The sequence below is a fragment of the Choristoneura fumiferana genome, chromosome 17 (assembly GCF_025370935.1).
Source record: "Choristoneura fumiferana chromosome 17, NRCan_CFum_1, whole genome shotgun sequence".
Classification (NCBI taxonomy): domain Eukaryota; kingdom Metazoa; phylum Arthropoda; class Insecta; order Lepidoptera; family Tortricidae; genus Choristoneura; species Choristoneura fumiferana.
In genome coordinates, this window is record NC_133488.1 from 16,482,376 (window position 1) to 16,504,520 (window position 22,145).

General features: G+C 40.5%; 1 protein-coding gene across 1 annotated transcript in view; it reads left to right on the top strand.

Annotated features, from left to right (window-relative positions):
- Window positions 1–22,145, top strand: part of Prp8 (pre-mRNA processing factor 8) — a 33,534-nt gene that overhangs the window by 3,783 nt on the left and 7,606 nt on the right. The window contains exons 6-31 of the mRNA XM_074100731.1: window positions 23–240; window positions 451–677; window positions 1,174–1,318; window positions 1,594–1,775; window positions 2,813–3,019; window positions 3,737–4,027; window positions 4,561–4,753; window positions 5,973–6,160; window positions 7,206–7,444; window positions 7,632–7,778; window positions 9,471–9,621; window positions 10,077–10,284; window positions 10,596–10,801; window positions 11,384–11,574; window positions 12,414–12,549; window positions 12,860–13,029; window positions 14,221–14,368; window positions 14,645–14,773; window positions 14,905–15,065; window positions 15,708–15,899; window positions 16,359–16,553; window positions 17,134–17,305; window positions 19,442–19,555; window positions 19,932–20,105; window positions 20,416–20,609; window positions 21,231–21,446. Coding sequence (XP_073956832.1) covers window positions 23–240; window positions 451–677; window positions 1,174–1,318; window positions 1,594–1,775; window positions 2,813–3,019; window positions 3,737–4,027; window positions 4,561–4,753; window positions 5,973–6,160; window positions 7,206–7,444; window positions 7,632–7,778; window positions 9,471–9,621; window positions 10,077–10,284; window positions 10,596–10,801; window positions 11,384–11,574; window positions 12,414–12,549; window positions 12,860–13,029; window positions 14,221–14,368; window positions 14,645–14,773; window positions 14,905–15,065; window positions 15,708–15,899; window positions 16,359–16,553; window positions 17,134–17,305; window positions 19,442–19,555; window positions 19,932–20,105; window positions 20,416–20,609; window positions 21,231–21,446 — 4,794 coding nt within the window. The remainder of the gene's footprint in view (window positions 1–22; window positions 241–450; window positions 678–1,173; window positions 1,319–1,593; window positions 1,776–2,812; window positions 3,020–3,736; window positions 4,028–4,560; window positions 4,754–5,972; window positions 6,161–7,205; window positions 7,445–7,631; window positions 7,779–9,470; window positions 9,622–10,076; window positions 10,285–10,595; window positions 10,802–11,383; window positions 11,575–12,413; window positions 12,550–12,859; window positions 13,030–14,220; window positions 14,369–14,644; window positions 14,774–14,904; window positions 15,066–15,707; window positions 15,900–16,358; window positions 16,554–17,133; window positions 17,306–19,441; window positions 19,556–19,931; window positions 20,106–20,415; window positions 20,610–21,230; window positions 21,447–22,145) is intronic.

Consider the following 22,145-nt stretch of genomic DNA (forward strand, 5'->3'; position numbering starts at 1 on the left):
TTCATGGACCGTTTATTTTCAGATATTTGTTCCGATCATTTAAATCAACAAAGTTCTTCCAAACCACAACCCTAGACTGGGTGGAAGCGGGCCTGCAGGTTTGTCGCCAAGGGTACAACATGCTCAATCTCCTTATTCACCGCAAGAACTTGAATTACTTGCATTTGGACTACAACTTCAACTTGAAACCTGTGAAGACGCTTACCACCAAAGAGAGAAAGAAATCGCGATTCGGAAATGGTCAGTTGATGCATAGTGTTTCAAAAATGTTGTAATTTTTTTCTTTACTGTTATTTACGTTGTATAAGCGTATCTTTTACCACTGAACATCGTAGTCCAGCCTTTGCATAGTATATTTAATATAGGTTGATGATTACTTGGAGGTGGTTGGAAAGTGATTTTTGGTTGTATTGCAACAAAAATGTTTTATAAATATTTAATCTTCTGCAGCTTTCCATTTGTGCCGCGAGATTCTGCGTCTTACGAAGCTCATAGTAGACTCCCACGTCCAGTATCGCCTGAACAATGTGGACTCGTTCCAACTCTCAGACGGACTACAGTACATCTTCGCTCACGTGGGCCAGCTGACTGGCATGTACCGGTACAAATACAAGCTGATGCGACAGATCAGGATGTGCAAGGATTTGAAGCATCTCATCTACTACAGGTTCAATACGGTACTGTACAAAAAGGTTACATAAATAAAAGTTGTGTTAAGTACAAAGGCGGACTTATCCCTGCAGGGATCTCTGCCAGTCAACCTTTGTAGTTAACTATATCTGCATTTTTAAATTGTATTAGTTTAAGTAAGTTTTGGACAAACCAAACAGGTGTGATAATAGCTAATTAGTCTGCGTTTCAATCACATGAATTTCCATGATCTGAAATTCTAAAGTATTGACTACAAGAGAGAAACAACTAACGCCAACTTTTGATGGATAAGTTAAGATTGGCGATGATTTATTCTTAAATATAATATGTATAGGCAGCACTAGTCTGCTTACCCTTAATGCACGCCACAAATCAAACATCATACAAGCATGTTTTACATACAGCATCAGGCAGGACCTAGCTAGCCCAAATTACGGCATGTTATTTCATCATAGTTCGTCATTTTAATTTAGTCAATACACGATATTATTTGAGGCATAAACTTGAATCGTTTGAACACAGGGACCAGTATCAAAAGGCCCCGGCTGCGGTATCTGGGCGCCGGGCTGGCGGGTCTGGCTGTTCTTCATGCGAGGCATCACGCCTCTTCTGGAGCGCTGGCTCGGCAACCTCTTGTCCAGGCAGTTCGAAGGACGACACTCCAAAGGTAAATTCAGACGCATGTATATTCTAAGAGTATAATACAGAGGCCGTAGCAGCTGTATCTCGGCACAAGACTAGCGGGTCTGGGGTTTCTGCACTATACGATTCGGGCAAGGAACGACACTTAAGGCTGACCAAATCCAGGCCCGCGGGCCACCAAGTGGCCTATCTAAACGAAAAAAAGAACGTAATCGCAACTTGATTTCGTCATACTGATACAGTAGTTATTCTATTCCACTTCTCCCCTGACAACCTAAAATAACCCTTATAATTTTCTAGGTGTCGCTAAAACGGTGACGAAGCAGCGCGTCGAATCTCACTTCGACCTGGAGTTGCGAGCTTCGGTTATGCACGACATTGTCGACATGATGCCTGAGGGTATCAAGCAAAACAAGGCTAGGACTATTTTGCAGCATTTGTCTGAAGCCTGGAGGTGCTGGAAGGCTAATATTCCTTGGAAGGTTAGATTTATAAATTAAGGGGCTACCCATGGTTTTAATCGATTTTTGACAAGTTTTGAATCGTATCTCCTACTTTTGCACTACAGATAGAATTATAAGTGAAACGGCTACCGGTTCTTCAATATTTTATCTCCATTTTTGTCTACCGGATTTTGAAAAAAAAAATGAATACTTAATTTTGTATGATTTTTTTAAACATTGTCTAAACAAACACTTATTTCGTATCTCTTTTGACGTGAAAGATCTAACATACGAAATCTACATATTTGGGTTCGTCTTTGACGTCCCTAAAAACGTGTCTAGGGTTTTCATTTGAAATTAATTAACACAAAAGCTATGGCCAGAAAACCAGTTTTTTAGCCTAAAATTGTTCAACTTTGATGCCAAATATCTCGAAGACAATGAACTTTGAAGTAAATATGGGATACTATATTGCTTAATTTACTGAATAAATGATTTGAATTTTGAAATTATTTGCTGATAGTGGATAAATACTAAAACTGCATATAAATAGTTTTTTCATAAATATTAGCACAGCACCTCATCACTTTGACTTCAGTTCAGTAGTACTTACTTACTATCAGGGCGCAGTGACCCAAAGTGGGTCTTAGCCTCCAACAACAGATAACGCTACGCTTGCGATCTTGAGCTAGCTCTTGCCAGCCTTACCCTGAGGTCCAAAAGGTTTTACCAGGCCAGCAGTACCTAGGACAACCAACATGTCTACGTCGACTCGGTCGTCCCAAGTACGCTCTCTTCACGGCTCGATCCTCTTTCAACATTGCCACGTGCCCGAGCCACCAGTCTGAACGCTACCTATAGCATTGGGTTCAGATATCAGGTCTTCAATTTCCCTATTCTTTCTTATCCTCCAGCTTCTGTCATCTCTCTGAGTCGGCCCCAGAATCTTCCGCAGAATTCTCTGTTCAGCTTATTCTCTTCTTTGAGTGTTAGTCTCCGAGCTTCGCAACCCTACATCAGGATTGGTTGGACTTCAGTACAGAGTTTTTCCTGCTAATGATGAAATCTTTTAACAGGTACCTGGCTTGCCCACACCAATAGAGAACATGATTCTCCGCTACGTGAAAATGAAGGCGGATTGGTGGACAAATACGGCGCACTACAATCGTGAGCGTATCCGTCGCGGTGCCACCGTCGACAAAACAGTTTGCAAGAAGAACTTGGGACGGCTTACGAGGCTGTATCTCAAAGCTGAGCAGGAGAGGCAGCATAACTATTTGAAGGTGAGAACTAGCGTCTTAGAGAGTGCTATTTACAATCTCTCCAACAGGCTAGATTATAGCTACACTGTAGACAACAAAGAGTGGATTATTAGATTTGTGTCAGTCGCGATTTTTTTTTTTTAATTCTACTTGATGGCAAACGAGCAAGTGGGTCTCCTGATGGTAGGAGATCACCACCGCCCATAAACATCTGCAACACCAGGGGTATTGCAGATGCGTTGCCAGCCTAGAGGCTTAAGATGGGATACCTCAAGTGCCAGTAATTTCACCGGCTGTCTTACTCTCCACGCCGAAACACAACAGTGCAAGCACTGCTGCTTCGTGGCAGGATTAGCGAGCAAGATGGTGGTAGCAATCCGGGCGGACCTTGCACAAGGTTCTACCACCTGCAAATGCGATTTCGATGTTGTCAAAATTCTTTAAAAAGATCACCATGACATGCGAAAGCACATGACTGTAATTTTCATGTAATTTGTCAATGAGGGTTTCTTGACAGGCGAAATAAATATAGATGGTGTTATTTACGTGAGGTCCTGTTGGACGTTACCGTCCTGGATGAGATTGGCTCATTTAGTTATCACAAACATGACACAAATGTCAAAGTTGTCGAAGGGATCTCCCGATACTATCGTCATCTCATCAAGCCTTTTACAGAAAATCGATGAAACTAATTTTTTAATGCACATTTTCATCTGACTAACCATTTTTTGTTTCTAGGATGGACCATACATCTCCCCCGAGGAGGCTGTAGCGATCTACACAACAACTGTCCACTGGCTGGAATCCCGGCGCTTCGCCCCCATCCCCTTCCCTCCTCTGTCCTACAAGCACGACACAAAACTGCTCATCTTAGCATTGGAGCGACTGAAGGAAGCTTACAGCGTTAAATCGCGACTCAATCAAAGCCAGAGAGAAGAGCTGGGTTTGATAGAACAGGCGTACGATAATCCTCATGAGGCGCTGTCGAGGATCAAGCGTCATTTGTTGACGCAGAGGACGTTCAGAGAGGTATGTGAGGCAGTTAACTTGTTTATTAATCACTAGATAAAATGAACTAAAACAATAACTTTGCTCACCCGCGATCTTGTGTGGAGGTGGAGGAACTGCATGAACACACGCATATCTTGCATAAACGTAGGTATCATAAGGTCGCGGTGAGCAAAGTAAAAAGTTATTGTTTACGTTCATTGATATGGACCTCCGAAAAGTAACACCAATAAAAAACACTAGACAGAAGTTAGATCTGTGTGTCCAGAGTGTTTTCGTGGCAAATTGGCTACGTAACCGCTTCGACTTCTGCTTTTTTGGTAAAGACATGTATGTAGATGCTTAAATCGTCAACTGAATGCCATGTTCTTTATTTCATTCAAATTAGGCGCCCCTTCTTATTATGAGTATGGATTACTAACTTTTTTATTGTGTCTAGCTGAGGAGTAACATTTGTCTACTTTTGTACTAACTTCAAAAAGTATCTATTTGTTTTCTTATATTCAGAGTCGAGCCAGAGAGCCTGAAAAACTGACTATTTTAATTGACCACAGGTTGGAATAGAGTTCATGGACCTGTACTCTCACCTGGTCCCAGTGTACGACGTGGAGCCGTTAGAGAAGATCACAGACGCTTATCTGGACCAGTATCTGTGGTACGAAGCAGACAAACGACGGCTGCTGCCTCCGTGGGTCAAACCGGCAGATACTGAGCCTTCGCCGCTACTCGTCTACAAGTGGTGCCAAGGTTAGTTTAAAACAATAAGAATGGTTATTTAGTTTTTTCTTTAAACATTTTAGCTGGAGCACTGGCCGATTTTCAATCTGACCTGACCCAAATATAAACAGATGCGGCAAAAGTTGACTAACGACGCTTCTTCTGATTTTGACAAAACGTGTATAAATCTAGCATAGGGCGTCTAACAACGAGATGGACGGATGACCTGGTTAAAGCCGTAGGTTCACGGCGGATGCAGGCCGCTTCTAACCAAAGCAACTGAAAGTCTATGGGGGGAGGCCTATGTCCAACAGTGGACGTCCTACGCCTACGGCTGACATGATGATGATGTGTATAATGGTTTTGGTGCCTTTGAACAGCTTTCCTGGGCGAGGAGTCATCTGCAAAGTTTGATAAATGTTTTACAATTACATACAACTGAAGAATGAAGGTTCTATTATGCGATTGCCCACAGTGTGCGTTGTGGCAAAGGAGATCTTGGTTGTACCATCCCCTTGTTACAAACCTCACTTTGGTTGGTCGCACTATCGCCGCATCATAATGAAGATCCTGAAATCGGAAGAACTTTGTGATATTGTTTTAAACTTATATTTATGTGTGATAAAAATAAAAATAATAAAATGACAAAAACGTGAGTGAATTTTATTCTTGTATATGTTCCGTTTGTCTTCATATCGGCGCTAAAAATTGCAGTGGTAGTTTCAATAGACGCAATAAATGAACTCTGATTTCTGTATTTATTTTGTGTTTTTATGTGAGGTATTTATTTAGTTTTAGTGCGATAGCTGTAGACAGAAACGGGTGAAAATCAATAATTTCTAAGCGTTCCAAGTAGTGTGAGTATGATATGTCATAAACTGTCAAAAATTGTGTCTTTGTATTTATCTGACCTTTTTGTTATTTATTTTAATTCTAAAAATTATTATTATTAATTATTTTTTTAAAGAAATTTTAAAAAGATTAGTAGACGTCATACACAGGTGACTGAAGAGCTGGCAGCTTCCTCGGACAAAGAATTAGCCTAGCTATTCAAAGAGGAAACGCTGCCAGCATCTTCGGGACCTTGCCTAAGGGGTACTCTTTATGTAATTTGTTGTAGTTTAAGGTTCTATTTTTATTTTATGTAAGTTTTTTATTTTATGTAAGTTTGTTAAGTATAGGACTGTTTTTTAAATTAATTTAATCTTTTAATTCTTATAACTTGACATTTATGTAAGATTTTTAACAGGTATCAACAACCTCCAAGATGTGTGGGAAGTCGGTGAGGGCGAGTGCAACGTGCTACTCGAATCGCGCTTCGAGAAACTATACGAGAAGATAGACTTGACACTCCTCAATCGGCTGCTCAGGCTGATCGTGGATCACAATATCGCCGATTACATGACCGCTAAGAACAACGTTGTCATCAATTATAAGGTTTGTTCACAAATTAGTATGAAAATAAGTTTGCAAATTGGTTCGTATTTTACACTAGCCAACCGCTCCGGCTTCGGTGTTTAAGTTTAGCCTCTCTCAGCAGTCTCCAGTAGTAGTGGAGACTGCTGGGGGAGGTCTTTGCCAACAGGCACACAGATGCTGAAGACTGAATAAAATAGTAGATATTAAAATAAATTGTATTTTGTATTGAGGCTTAATAAAAAAAGGTTTAGCCTACGCAAGTCATGTAAGTTTAGTTGCAAAATATTATTTCTCTATCCTATTTATTAACTTCCTTGGAAAATTATGTAAACGATGGTGAAAACCGCATTAAAATGTGTTGCGCGTATACGCAACAGACTACAAAGTTGTACAAAGTATTTTCTAAATTAATTAAGACTTTACAATACAATAACTCTTTATTGCACACCAATACAGTAAACAGTACAGAGAACACAAGTATATACATAGAGGTTTTCTAAGGTAAGCAATAGGCGGCCTTATCGCTTCAGAGCGATCTCTTCCAGGCAACCTTTACAATGGACAGAAATAACTTACACTTCATTGCGCTTTATTGCTTTAACTTATACTTTATTGCTATATAGAGACTTTAATTCGTTTAGAAACGTGGATTTCAAGAACCAAGTCAATAAATTGCGTCAGTTGGATGCCGACAGTCATAAATGTTTGTTGTAATGTTAATTGAAAAAAAAAATGGAAAATTGATAGAATCTTGATAAGAGGATCTGAGCTGTTCATTCCCTTCATTCCATCACCTTAATTGTGAATCAGCATTTAATTATACTTTGTCGAGTAAAGTGGGTCTCTTGTCCTCATCTTATATGAGATATTGAAGTGATGAATCGCGTAGGGGTCCTGAAACCAGAGATTCCCTGTGCTCTGGGGGCGGCCAGTGACTGCGGACGCGCCGATCGCGCGTACCGCCGCACGAACTGTCCGAAAATACGCTATCTGATCAAACCAAAGAACAACGCTATAAGCGCTTTCATTATTGCAAAGGCGTGAAGATCCCTTTCGTTTCCAGGACATGAACCACACAAACTCCTACGGCATCATACGCGGGCTCCAGTTTGCCTCGTTCATAGTACAGTACTACGGTCTCGTATTAGACTTGCTGGTACTAGGTTTGCAGCGCTCGAGCGAAATGGCGGGGCCTCCGCAGCTGCCAAACGACTTCCTGTCGTTCCAGGACCGACAGACTGAAACCGCACACCCGATCAGGCTCTATTGTCGATATGTTGATCGGATTCACATATACTTCAGGTTGGTAATGTTGGATTGATGTTCATAGTGTGAGCTGATGTCATGTTTGGTAATATGTTAACAAAATCGATTTACTGTATGAAACTAATAATTCAAGAAAGAATGTAGCATCAATATGGCTAGCACTGCGATCGCGATTAATGGCGGCGTCACATAGTCTATTAAATTGTTTTTTTTTTGTACATAGGTTCACAGCTGAAGAAGCGCGTGATTTGATTCAGCGGTATCTAACGGAGCATCCAGACCCAAACAACGAGAACATCGTCGGCTACAACAACAAGAAATGCTGGCCGCGTGACGCGCGCATGCGCCTCATGAAACATGACGTCAACCTGTAAGACTAACACCGTGTACTTTTTTTATGATATGGCCTAGGGGGAAAACGAGCAGGCGGGTCACCTGATGAAACTAGCTCAGTAGTGATACAACATCCTTTGAAATGTCGCTGAATAACTGTAGAATTTACACTGTTTTCCAGCAGGATATACTTGAAAATATAGCTGTATTATTCTTGTGTCTGTCTTACTCACGGAATAAAGAGACTAGTGGAAGTGGCGTCATCCTCGATTAGTATCAGAACCGATGGCGCCAAACTCACACTAACATAAAGTTAACTACTGAGAAATCTTGAAAATGATTGATTGTTGTGTTTTATTTAAAAATATGTTATGAACTCCGGTCCGTTAGCATGTTTTAAACTTTAAAGTAGTGGCATAGTGTCGAAAATCAATTACGCGTTGTTACGAGTTACGTCCTATTATTCTGACATTCGAATTGCATACAAAGATCTGTCATCTAACGTTCAGTAGCGGAGCACCCGTCAGACGCAAAACAGAAGCAGGCAAATCAGTTTGGCTACTCACCAATAGATGCTTGAAGAAAAATTACCAATTGATTATGAACTTTATTTCGATTAGTGTTTGGTTTAAATTTTAACAGGAGTCACAGCTACGTGACAGATGACAGATGACACTAGTATCATAGCCACATCCCTTGCGATGCGTGTAGCGCGCGGATAGCGAACCTTCTAAATTCTAGATTATTGTATCAGGCAAAGAACACACGATTACTAACCTTATGTTTTATAATAAATAATGTCGTAGAATCTGAAAACATGTTTTTATTTAAAATTAGGTAAATAGTATTTACTGATGGTACTAAATGCCTTCTCGAGAGAGATTTTTTATTTTACTATCATTTTTGATATCAAATACGGCATGTTTTCGCCAAATAAAATAATATTCGATTCTGGTTCAAACGTCACGTCTACACTTCGGTTGACACATGACTGAGGCAGGTTTTGTGGTATACCTAATATGCTTGGCAGCGCGGGAACGCCCACTAAACACTTCCACTAGTCTCTTTATTCCGTGGTTACTGGTGTGAATTGTAAAGAATCGCCCCATGTGGCCTAATGTCATGACTCTTGAATGCGGAAATTTCGGCGCAAATTCCTTTGACAAAGGTGCAGAGGCCTTCCACATAGAACACATTTTAACGCACGCCTCGATAAACTACAACCATTATTCGCTACTGCACTTGAAAAGGAAACACATGAGTTAATTAATGCTTTTCGGTATATACGAGTAAGTTTACGGTAGAAGAAGCGCGTAATCTGATACAGCGGTATCTAAGGGCTTTATCACACTAGCGATTTGCAGGCGAGTTGAAAGAGTTCGCTGGGAGCGCGCAACGATACGAGTAGCTGCTTATAGCGCCAAAAACGCCATATTGTAGGCTCTCGTACAATAATAATAGAGCGTTTTCGGCGCTATACGCAGCTAACTCGCTGCGCGCTCGCCGCGACATCGTTGCGGGCTCGCAGCGATATCGTTGTGCGGTCGCAGCGAACTTGCTGCGCGCTCGCCTTGCTTACAACTCGCCCGCAATTCGCTAGTGTGATAATGCCCTAATGAGTGAATTATTTAATCCTTAAAATCCATGCCGACTACTTCATAACAAATCTGCTGTATTTAATTGAAACGCTTCAAGCTTAAGGTACCAAAGTTGTTTTTTTTTTCAACAGCGGTCGTGCCGTGTTCTGGGACATAAAGAACCGTTTACCACGGTCAGTGACCACGATCCAATGGGAGAACAGCTTTGTCTCCGTATACTCAAAGGACAATCCCAATTTGCTCTTCAACATGGCTGGGTTCGAGTGCAGGATTCTGCCTAAAGTAAGTTCGCGTAAAAGCATCATTATAGTCATCAGTTTAACGCAATATGCTGTACAATGAAACTTGTTTTAACCTCTTGACCGCCAATAAGAAGGCTCCCACGCCAATTTCTATATGACCAAAATTCTACTTGAAATAAAAGCTTCTACAATGTAAATAGTTTGTTCTGTAGCGTACAGATCACGTCACTTCATTCCTAGTGTGTCGGTCAAGATGATACTAGCATTCAAAGCAAAATGCTATAAAACATTCAGGAATATTTTCACGTGATGAATCGCGTAGGGGTCCTGAAACCAGAGAGTCCCTGTGCTCTGGAGGCGGCCAGTGACCGCGGACGCGCCGATCGCGCGTACCGTCGCACGAACCGTCTGACAACACGCTATCTGACTACACCCGACTTTAAGTCAAAACAATAACTCAATTACCACGTTTTTAATAGTACATTATGTTCCCAGTGCCGCAGTCAAAACGAGGAGTTGTCGCATCGAGACGGCGTGTGGAATCTCCAGAATGAAGTGACGAAGGAGCGAACGGCTCAGTGTTACTTGCGAGTGGATGATGAGTCGCTCGCTCGCTTCCATAACAGAGTGCGACAGATTCTAATGGCGTCTGGTTCGACGACATTCACAAAGATCGTAAACAAGTGGAACACAGCACTTATAGGTAACATTTTTATATATTACTAGCTTTTGCCCGTTATTCGCTCCGCGTGGAATTCGATTAGCGATATCCCGCGGAAATTATGCAACTTTCCGGGATAAAAACTATCCTATGTCCTTCCCCGGTACGCGAAACTATCTGTATATCGAATTTCATCAAAATCGGTTTAGACGTGATTGAGTAACAAACATCAAAACATCTTCACAAACTTTCACATTTATAATATTAGTTGGATAAGTGGGATTAATTCTTTTTTGTCTCTTATTTTTATTTATTTCTGATCAATAAGAATCTGACAATTGTGTTTTTCATAGGTCTGATGACTTACTTCCGCGAAGCTGTTGTGAACACACAGGAGCTACTAGACTTGCTGGTCAAGTGCGAGAACAAGATACAGACCCGTATCAAGATCGGTCTCAACTCTAAAATGCCTTCTCGTTTCCCGCCCGTCGTGTTTTACACGCCTAAAGAACTGGGCGGACTGGGCATGCTGTCTATGGGGCACGTTTTGATTCCTCAGGTAACTCAATAATATCTTTTTACTAGCCCACGTAGCTGATTACGAATTTTTAAGTAAAACTGAGAGGCGCGAAACTGGAAGAGCATAAACGATCCCGTCTTTCCAGTTCCACCGCTACAATTGTTACCACACAGCCTAAGTTCAGAGTGGTTATCCCGGGTGCGGTTAGTGTACATTGGTAATTACATTAGGGTTTGAATTAAATATGTACATTGTCATTCATTCCGGGTCGACAATTACAGGTCTTATATTAACCGTACCCCTTCATCCCTTTTCCAGGCCACGCCAATTGAGATCGATACAAAAGGAATCCTAGTTTTATATTGTTTACCTATGGCAGATTCATTTAAATGGCTTTATCATTAAAAAAAAAAATTAATGCCTTGTTAATTTTGTACCATATTGTAAATTTAGCAAGGTCGATATACGCAAAATGCCTGGAAAAGGGTTAATAACTGATTAAGAAACAAGATGTCTTGACACATTACTTTCACGTGTGACTATTCTATTACATAAACCAAACATTCAGCTACTGATCGACTTTAGATTAAAAATAAACTGACCACAAACATTTTTTCACAGTCCGACCTACGCTGGTCAAAGCAGACAGACGTGGGTATCACCCACTTCCGTTCAGGCATGTCGCACGACGAGGATCAGCTGATTCCCAACTTGTACCGCTATATACAGCCCTGGGAGGCTGAGTTTGTGGATTCGCAGCGTGTGTGGGCGGAGTACGCTCTCAAGAGGCAGGAGGCTAACGCTCAGAACAGGTTTGTTATGAAGACAATAGTGTTTAAATGTTCTATCATTAGAGATTCGGTACGACCGAGTTCGTAAACTTGTGAGCAAAAATTTAATCAAAAATATCTGAACACGCTTCAACGCCGTTAACAATAGACTCGTGTTCAGATATTTTTGATATATTTTTTGCTCCAAGTATGAACTCTACTGTACCAATAACTCAGTGATTATCGAAATAATAGGCAGATACTGTTAATAACGAATAACCTTGTCAATAAAGGAAACTGAATGAATAAGTAACAAATTACTATGGGTTGTTTGTTGTAGCATTTTCTCTGTTCATTTTCGCTTTCGTCAACACTTTCGTTACCACCATTCTTTATCCCTAGAAGCTAAAAATGATTTGACACTACAAATATCTTTTTACTGAATAAAACCTACTTGAAACTATAGTTTTATTTATTTATTTTCATACACGAGCAACTATCATTACAGGTTATATATAACCTAATGTAGGTTATTTATTAGTCAATATAAACAAGATTGGCTTGTCGTCATAGTTTTTTTCCTAACTATTACCAAAATTGCTATCGTCATAGAACACTCTTTACAAGCTTTTTTTTTATCCTTTTGAGCGCCACGGTCGGCAAAACGCGACAGCTGAAAATCGTGCCATAGGCGCCATGTCGGCATTAAGTGGCGCCTATGGAGCGATTTTCCGAAATTTGTTTTTTGGTGTCTGTGGCTGTACGTGGCGTTCAAAAGGTTTATTTCCCCTGTCATATATTGGATGTCGTATTTACAAGTCAGCAAAAAACTTTTGTACAAAATGACATTTGTAATAAAAACTTCATTATGTTTTCATCAGACGTCTCACCTTAGAAGACCTGGAAGACTCTTGGGACCGAGGCATTCCGCGAATCAACACGCTTTTCCAGAAGGATCGACACACTCTGGCCTATGACAAGGGCTGGCGTATTCGTACTGAATTCAAACAGTATCAGGTAAGAATTCAATAAGTATGACAATCAACTAACGTATTTTTTATGAGATTCTCCCATAGATTGAGAAGGGCAATTGCTAGTTATGACGTCACTTATTTGCCAACTAAATCATAGCTGTTTATTTGTTTTAAAGCAACTAAAAATCGATTTTGCCGTTGATTCTATAATACGCTTGTTGAACTTTAGCCTTTCGAAACTTACTGTCTGAATGAGATCCTGTTTTCATGCAGGTTCCGCTTTCCCACCACTGAAGTGGTTCACTGGTACAATAATTATACGTAACATATTGTCACTGTCTCTTTTTTCTTAGGTACTAAAACAAAATCCCTTCTGGTGGACGCACCAACGCCACGACGGCAAACTGTGGAATCTGAATAACTACCGCACGGACATGATCCAGGCTCTGGGAGGTGTAGAGGGCATACTGGAGCACACGCTCTTCAAGGGGACGTATTTCCCCACATGGGAGGGTCTATTCTGGTAAGTGGCAGAAGTACTTGTACTGCGGTCACAACGAAAAGGGGCACAACTGTCATTTTTTGTGAAATCGAGTTTAAATACGTATTCAGAATCAGGAAAAAAAGTTTTGTAAATTGTTTCGTAAATGGCTTTCGATGATATGGGGCACAACTGCTATATTTAAATTATCAGGCATATTCGGCTATGGTTAAAATTAAAAGGCATAACTTTTTACATATGCACTTTATTATTTTTTTATTTTTTATGTGATGCTTATTTCAGTGATATTAAAAATAAAGGGCATTATTAACGCTATATGTGCCTTTTCTTAATGTTAAATGATTTTGAGTATCAAAATTGTAAAGCAATGCCATAAATAATAGAAACATTGTATCCATTGTTCTAAAATGGTAAGATGAAAAGGCATATTAAAGTATTTGGTTACTTATTATATTTGGTTACTTACTTATTTATTTTATTAAGTAAAAACAAAAAACGTACGTATATTATAACAGAATTATTGACAACGTTTATATTTTCATCTAAAAAATTATAATAATCAGACGATTATGTATTTTTTGTGAGAAACAAAAAAACTTTCTACTATTCTCTTGAGTTTAACAAAATGTTAGATGTGCCCTTTCGCATTCCGAAGGCAGTGTAATTAATAAGACTTGCTACTAGATCCTTGCAGGAAAAGGCTTGGTTACTGATCAATAAAACAATCTCTTGTATCTGTTTCTTAATTCTGCGACGAATTTCATCTTCATGCTAATTTACTTAGCCTCAAAGAATTTATTATCACTTTTAATTGATTTGATCTTTGTATACATACCATTATTCATGTATAAATAAGACATTGAGGCACCTCAAAATATCTATAAATTACGACGTTCTGTGACTGACTGACTGGTTAACAAATAAAGCACCACTGGAGCTAGTGTTTTGTAATTTGGCAGACCCTTTTGTATTTCTAAAGCCTATATAATAGGGAACAAACCTACTTTTTAACCGACAAAAAAAGGAAGATATTCTATGTTCGACTGTATGTATTTTCTTTCATTCATCCATAGGAACAAAACCGTGGTCAAAAATTAGTTTTGATTGAATGGACACACAGACTTAGTCAATGTAATAAGACGTCCGCTCTATTTCGATGAAATCGGAAAAGCGACGTTTTGCAAACAATTTATAACCTGTTTTAATATTCAGGGAGAAAGCGTCAGGCTTCGAAGAATCGATGAAATACAAGAAACTGACAAACGCGCAGCGGTCTGGTCTGAACCAGATTCCGAACCGACGCTTCACGCTCTGGTGGTCGCCGACCATCAACCGAGCCAACGTGTACGTCGGTTTTCAGGTAAGTCCAAAATACCTCAGAACTCTGTCTTTACTTCGAAACCCTCATTCAGAATTTCCTTTATAGAGTTTTTTATGAAATGATGAATCGCGTAGGGGTCCTGAAACCAGAGAGTCCCTGTGCTCTGGGGGCGGCCAGTGACCGCGGACGCGCCGATCGCGCGTACCGCCGCACGAACCGTCTGACAACACGCTAAACTGATCATGATCAAGCTAAACATTTCTAGAACCTTCTATTTGCATTATCTACGAGTTTTTAAGTGTTTGTCTTCTACAGGTGCAACTGGACTTGACGGGTATATTCATGCACGGCAAAATTCCGACGTTGAAGATTTCACTAATTCAAATCTTCAGGGCTCACTTGTGGCAAAAAGTGCACGAGTCTATTGTTATGGACTTGTGTCAGGTAAGTGTCGAATGTGATCTTGTTTCAATAGCTTCTATATTTTATTGCTGATATTTCAGTTAGGTTAATGCTTTAAGGACTGCGCTAAGAGAGACATGACACGGTAAACAAAATTTCAATATTTCCGCCAGGTGTTCGATCAAGAGCTGGACGCGTTGGAGATCGAAACAGTGCAGAAGGAAACGATTCACCCGCGGAAGTCGTACAAGATGAACTCATCCTGTGCCGACATATTGCTGTTCTCCGCATACAAGTGGAACGTGTCGCGGCCGTCGCTGCTAGCCGATACCAAGTATGTTACGAAGGAATCTTCAATTGACATCAAACAAAATTCAAACTTTAAAATAACCTTTTTTATCACCGATTTCAATTGCGAGCTATTCAATGTAAGAGAAGGAATAGAGGTGGAGTGTTACTGAACCTGAGCTACATCTTTGAAGTCAATCATTAATTCATTAATCAGATTTTAAGAAAAAATTGCAGTAGGGTCGATCAACTTTTCCCTGTACCGCGTTGCCATGGTTACGTCCCCTGGAGAACTCTTTAAAACCATGAGTTTCTCGATGTTTTCTGTGGTTATAATTTATAGAGCGTACATTTTTGTCGTAGTTACAAGCCCATTATTTAATGGACAATCTCCTGAGCACGCTAGTAGCATATATATTAACAGTTTTATAAGGAACTCTGTCACTGTTGTCTCTTGGACAACGGGACCATATAACAAACAAGAAAAAGTTGATTGACCCAGTCACAGTTTAGTAAAAAACTGGTGAACAGGCCTTTGAGGTAGCTAAAAGAGAGATTTTTTTTCTTTTAACATCCTTTTAGACACATTTCCTTGCCCTGAAACTTGGCAGAATCAATTTGAAAGTAATATGACTTAAAAATAACCCTCTTTCGGGTAGTTGGGTAATAGGTAATCACTTTCCAACAGAGACACAATGGATAACACGACGACACAGAAGTACTGGCTGGATATCCAACTGCGTTGGGGCGACTACGATTCGCACGACATCGAGCGATACGCGCGAGCCAAGTTCTTGGACTACACGACAGACAACATGTCTATCTACCCGTCGCCTACTGGCCTGCTCATCGCTATAGATTTGGCCTACAACTTGCATAGGTAAGGGGTCATATCATAACAGTTAAAAGCCAAAGGGAGGAGAACGAAAGTATGGCACCTCTATTAGCGGCAGAATAAATGATTTTGGCTAAGGGTTTTCCAAGTTGTAACTATACTTTTGAAATGTCTTCCGCTGGTGTCTGTTTCTTTAATTCGTTCATGTGCTTCACGACATGTCTTCACAGTTCGCAGACGCTTACTAAATTAACAGATATTTATGCCTACTTCAAAAGATCCGTATTTTTTCTGAGATTTAGTGAATTGCGATTAGAAGTAACAGGACATTAACAACTTTATATCCCATCTTAGGCCTCTAGGTTGGCAACGCATCTGCAATACCCCTGGTGTTGCAGATGTTTATGGGCGATGGTGATCTCTTACCATCAGGAGACCCACTTGCTCGTTTGCCATCCAGTGAAATAAAAAAAAAAAATACTCTGATGTTTTGTTTTTTTTCAGTGCATACGGCAATTGGTTCCCCGGTTGCAAACCTCTAATCCAACAGGCGATGGCCAAGATAATGAAGGCGAATCCCGCTCTGTACGTGTTGCGTGAACGCATACGGAAGGCGTTGCAATTGTATTCCTCCGAGCCCACGGAACCCTATCTTTCCAGCCAGAACTACGGCGAGCTGTTTTCCAACCAGATCATTTGGTGAGTGCCCTGTTATTCTTCTATACTATGCAATAGGCTAGACTTGATAGTGAGGATGAATCCCGCATTTGACAAACTTCGTTAGCTCATACACGAGGCGTTGCAGTTTCACTCGTCCGGCCGAACCCTCATAACCATCTGTCAAGCCAGCATTATTGCGAATTTGTTTTTAATTTACTCAGGAAAGAAACGGTCGTTTGATTGATCATATCAATTGATGAACGTACGGAGGTAGTTAACATTTGTTCTATAAAACTGTGACCTTATAGAACTGTTATAGAACAAATAAAGCTATCACTTCCCATGAATTATACACTACTACGCTGCTACACTGCTTGATACGAAACTTCGCTAAATAATGTCTGGACCAGTCAAACGTTTCCCACTTTTAGCACTTCATGTTTTCCATTATTACTATTCATCCATGAAGTAATAAAACCGTTATAATTTTTTTATAGCAGTTATTTGCGGCCATGGTAGAACTTACTAAATATACAAAGTCTGTAGATATAGGTATTTCGAGAAAAAAAACATTTGGGTCAGAACCAGCTTTCTCTGTAACCCATCCTCCCGTCCTCAGGTTCGTGGACGACACAAACGTGTACCGCGTAACGATCCACAAGACGTTCGAGGGCAACTTGACGACGAAGCCGATCAACGGCGCCATCTTCATTTTCAACCCGCGCACGGGACAGCTGTTCCTTAAGATCATCCACACAAGCGTGTGGGCCGGCCAGAAGCGTCTAGGACAGGTAATAGAATCTTGCTACGACTGTGCCACATATTGATCGGCTTAGGGAGTAAGCCTGCTAGCAAATCAATTTTTACCGATGTCCAAACTTAAACCTACGGACATATGTTATTAAATTATAAATGGAATGATTCATGGAATAAATTAGTTTGGGACTAGGTCAGTTAGTGTCAAGTGTCCCGTGGTATTTATTTATTTAAGTTCCCTGAGCCGACGATTTGTTTTCATGTAACTCCACTTACACCTGCTTTTGTAAAAAAATAATAAACAGATCAAGGTCAACAAAAAGTTGGAAAACCCCCGACTTTGTCACTTCAAAGTTTAATATCTCAAAAACGGCTCAACTGATTTTGATAAAACATGTCTAAGAACCATTGCTAGAACACCTGCTTTCAATTAAAAAACCGCATTCAAAGTCAAAGTCAAAATATCTTTATTCAATTTAGGCCAAAACAAGCACTTATGAATGTGAAAAAAAAACTACCACCGGGTTGGAAAAATCTCTGTTGAGAAGAATCTGGCAAGAAACTCAACGAGGTATATTTTTTTAAACAGACTTGCAATATTATTAAATGATATCTATACATCACAAGTATTTAACACAACTTTATTTTTAACCCAACATTCAAATCGGTCCACCCGTTTAAAGAGCTACGGTGCCACAGACAGACAGACAGACACACCCACAGACATACATAGTGGTCAAACAGATCAGAACAGACTAACTAATCGTAAACATACTTGTTCATAAACGCTTATTATTGTTATGTTTAATGTGTCACTTTATCAAATTAGACAAAAACTTTATCTTGCTTAATGGATTTGAATTTTAAATGATATTGTAACGGATATCTCACGTTTTAAATCGAGTTTAGCTGGACATGTTTCGGGTTATTTCGTAGCCCTTCTTCACAGGAGCACGCAACTCGGCGGCTGCCGCAACACGAGCACTGCGCGCCACCGCTATGCTCGCGCGACTGCCTACGAAACTAACATCGGCGTACAACTACCCGCATTTTTATCGTCATTTTTATTCTCACTGTCTAATGTAGGGTAGCACACAACACTAACAACATCGCTACGTAAAGGCACGTTCACACTAACCGATGACGCAGCACGAGTATTTAATACCGTTTTCCAACTTGGGGGTACCGACCAAACCAACCGCAATCCCGGTTGAAATTCGGATGACGACTAATCTCAACGGCTTCACGCACTTTCCACGGAATTAAAAACTTTTCTCTCGCAAGTATAGACACACCTTATCAAATCTGATATAATGCGTCGAATCCGAGTCCATTGAGTGCTCGGCCACAGCACGTCCTGTTTCCTCATACTGTGTATGTGCTCCAAACCCTTGTAGAAACGTTACGCCCCGTCTCACCGATATACCTTTTTCCACACGAACACGGAATCATGTATACCCCGGGCCCACTCAGGGGCTCCTTATCCTTCGGCGAACGCACTGTCTAAGCTGCATATGAGGACGGAAAATCGACTTGATGCTATATCTTCGGCGTAACAAGTGCCCGATTTTTTCCGTTATCCCCTTAAGGAACGGTAAATATACCGGAAGCCTCTCAGCTCCCACTGGTCTTTGACGACGTTCGCCACACGGTTGCACTGCCTCCAGTTGTACCCATTGTGAGTTATCCGTTACAATATCATTTAAAATGAGTGAGACTCGCGGTAGTTTCATTTGTTTGATTTTTTTTTTAAGTTTGTGTTCATGCAAAGCATCAATGGGAAAGAAGCTCAGTCCACGACACCGCAAATGCTACGATTCCACATAATTGACACTTTTTTGTATGAGAAAATTAAGTCGAGATGTAACACTTGTAATTTTTGCGGCAAAAAGGCGTGGTAACACTCATCATGTCAGCCGAAAGACGTCCACTGCTGGACATAGGCCTCCCCCAAGGCTCTCCACTCAGACCGGTCTTGTGCTTGGTAACACTAGAAATAGAAATTGTTTATTTCTTAGAATATGGTAGATACAAGTAGTTATAATAAAAAATTTCAACAGCATTATTCTGCAGCTACTAGCAGCTCCATGACAGTTATTTCCATGACAGCTTTTACTATTGTGCTTATGTTAGTGTGAATTGGTGAAATTAATACGCTGAATGTGTTACAGCTCGCCAAATGGAAGACTGCTGAGGAGGTTGCCGCCCTGATTCGTTCTCTGCCCGTGGAAGAGCAGCCCAAACAGATCATCGTCACCAGGAAGGGAATGTTGGACCCGCTCGAGGTAAGGATTCTACTAAATAGTTAACAAGTCTCTAATTTCTAGACGTGAATTGACTTTAATTGTGTATTCTTCAGCAATTTAATATTTACTTTTTGTTTTGGTGTAATGGTCTCTAATGAATTATACACTAGTTACTTAATTTTAATTGACGTTTTCTGAGTACGGTTTTGCGAGTTTCAAGAACAGTGTAATTGCATAAGGGAATTTAAATACATTGAAATTTTACGCGTCTCTTTTTGCATCTTGAACCGCGCGTCGTTAAGTTTCGAAGTCGCTTCACGAGATCTCGGTAAAAACCTATTGTAATATGCAGAATTATGTGCATACTGCATAGTATAATATTTGTTTAGTGTATACATACGTTTATTGTACACAGGTCCATTTACTCGACTTCCCGAACATCGTGATTAAAGGCTCTGAGCTGCAACTGCCATTCCAAGCGTGCCTGAAGGTTGAGAAGTTCGGAGACTTGATCCTCAAGGCTACGGAGCCTCAGATGGTGCTGTTCAACCTCTACGATGATTGGCTAAAGACCATTTCCTCTTACACGGTAAGTGCTTGAGCTTGAACACTCGATAGCAAGCGGGAATAGTCAGTTTTGTGCTCACGATAATGCGAGCTGGGTAGTCCTACTAGCGTTTTAACGCTATAACTATTGTGTCCTGTATACCTGTCCTGCCCTCAAAGGGCCGGCAACGTACTCAACTTACGTTATGGGTGTTTTCCATCAGGTAACCCGCCTGCTCGTTTTTCCTTATCTTCCTTATTTTTGAATGTTGTTTTGTTCTTTTCTAATTTTTTTTTGTCTTGCCGTGTATTGTGTTAATTTGACCATAAATATCGCCCATTCCTTGATCCAGGCGTTCAGTCGTCTGATCCTGATCCTGCGCGCTCTCCACGTGAACACGGAGCGGACGAAAGTGCTCTTGAAGCCTGACAAGACAACACTGACGGAGCCTCATCACATCTGGCCGACACTCACCGACGACGACTGGATCAAAGTCGAGGTGCAGCTGAAAGACCTCATACTGGCTGACTACGGGAAGAAAAACAAGTGAGTAAACAGCCGCTCGTTTTTTAATTTAACGTCCTAGGATGTCCTAAAAACAAGAATTTAGCTGGCCCCCATTCAAGTATACTGCAAAGATAAATTGCTGCACATTCGCTTTCGTAAACTTTATGATAACTTGACAAAGAGTTAATTAATGGAATAGGTAATTGTGCATCCAAATGTGCGTAAGGTACCCATAATTTTGTCATGTCCTGCAGTAACTTTATTACCATAAACTTTCCGGCAAACAAACTGTAGAAAAAAATTGTCCGCCGAAGTATGTCCGCGAAGAATAAGTTAATATTTACTGTTTGAATGCAATAGTTGCACTGGACATGATTGTCATCTAGCTGTTGCTAAGTAAGCTGTACAGTCGCCACCGGATATTTCGGAGCTGCCAAGGTGGTCAAAAATATCGGGACATACGCACTCTAATTACGGTATTAGAGTTCTTGTTTCGATACTTTTGATCACCATAGCCGCTCCGAAATGTCTGATTGAATGAAAATTGTCTGTATGAAAATAGTCTGATGATGAAAATTGTTTAATCCTAATTAAATTATAACAATAGTATAGTTTGATTTCGGGACGACTTTAAGTATAATGAGCTTACCTTCCTTTCAGCGTAAACGTCGCATCGCTGACTCAATCGGAGATCCGCGACATAATTCTCGGCATGGAGATATCGGCGCCGTCCGCGCAGCGGCAACAGATCGCCGAGATCGAGAAGCAGAGCAAAGAGCAGAGCCAACTCACCGCCACCACCACTCGCACCGTCAATAAGCATGGAGATGAAATCATCACGTCCACGACCAGCAATTACGAGTCGCAGACTTTCAGGTTAGTGAAATCATGACACAAAATGTTGCTTAATTTTGCGAGCGCCCTAGTTGGCCCCGCCTCTCCGATCCTGTTTACTACATTTCGTCGATTCTATAAATATATTACACTGAATTACAAAAAAAGTCGGAACATTTTAATCATATAGCGGCCTTAGTGTCGTATCCATGTTAACGTGTTTACTTGATATACCGCGGCGTTCTACCAAATCGCCGATAACTGATAACCAAGGAGCGTAACTTGCGGGTGACGTCATGACCTGAAGTCACGTACTTATAGGATGTTTTTAAAACAAAATTACAACATTGCAATCATTCTTAATAATTTAGTGGTGATGTAACTGGGTAATACAATTACAAATATTTTTCCTCAAGTAAATGAAACAACACAAGAAATGTTTCATTGGATGACAAAGTATGCAGAACGCTTATGCAACATAATATCGCATCTTCGTTTTTATTTACACAAACGAATTTCACATGTACACTCAGGGCAATATAACTCTCGAATTTCCCGCCAGTTACAAATTGGCGTTGTACAGGTCATAATCCTAATTACCGAACCTGGAGCAAAATAATGTTCAAGGTCAAAATCTTTCTTCATGTACTTAGGTAAATAATTTTTTTGATGGCAATGACGTTAAAAAAAAATCTCTGCGTAAAACTTCGGGCAATTCCAAATCCCAGAACCATTCATGCA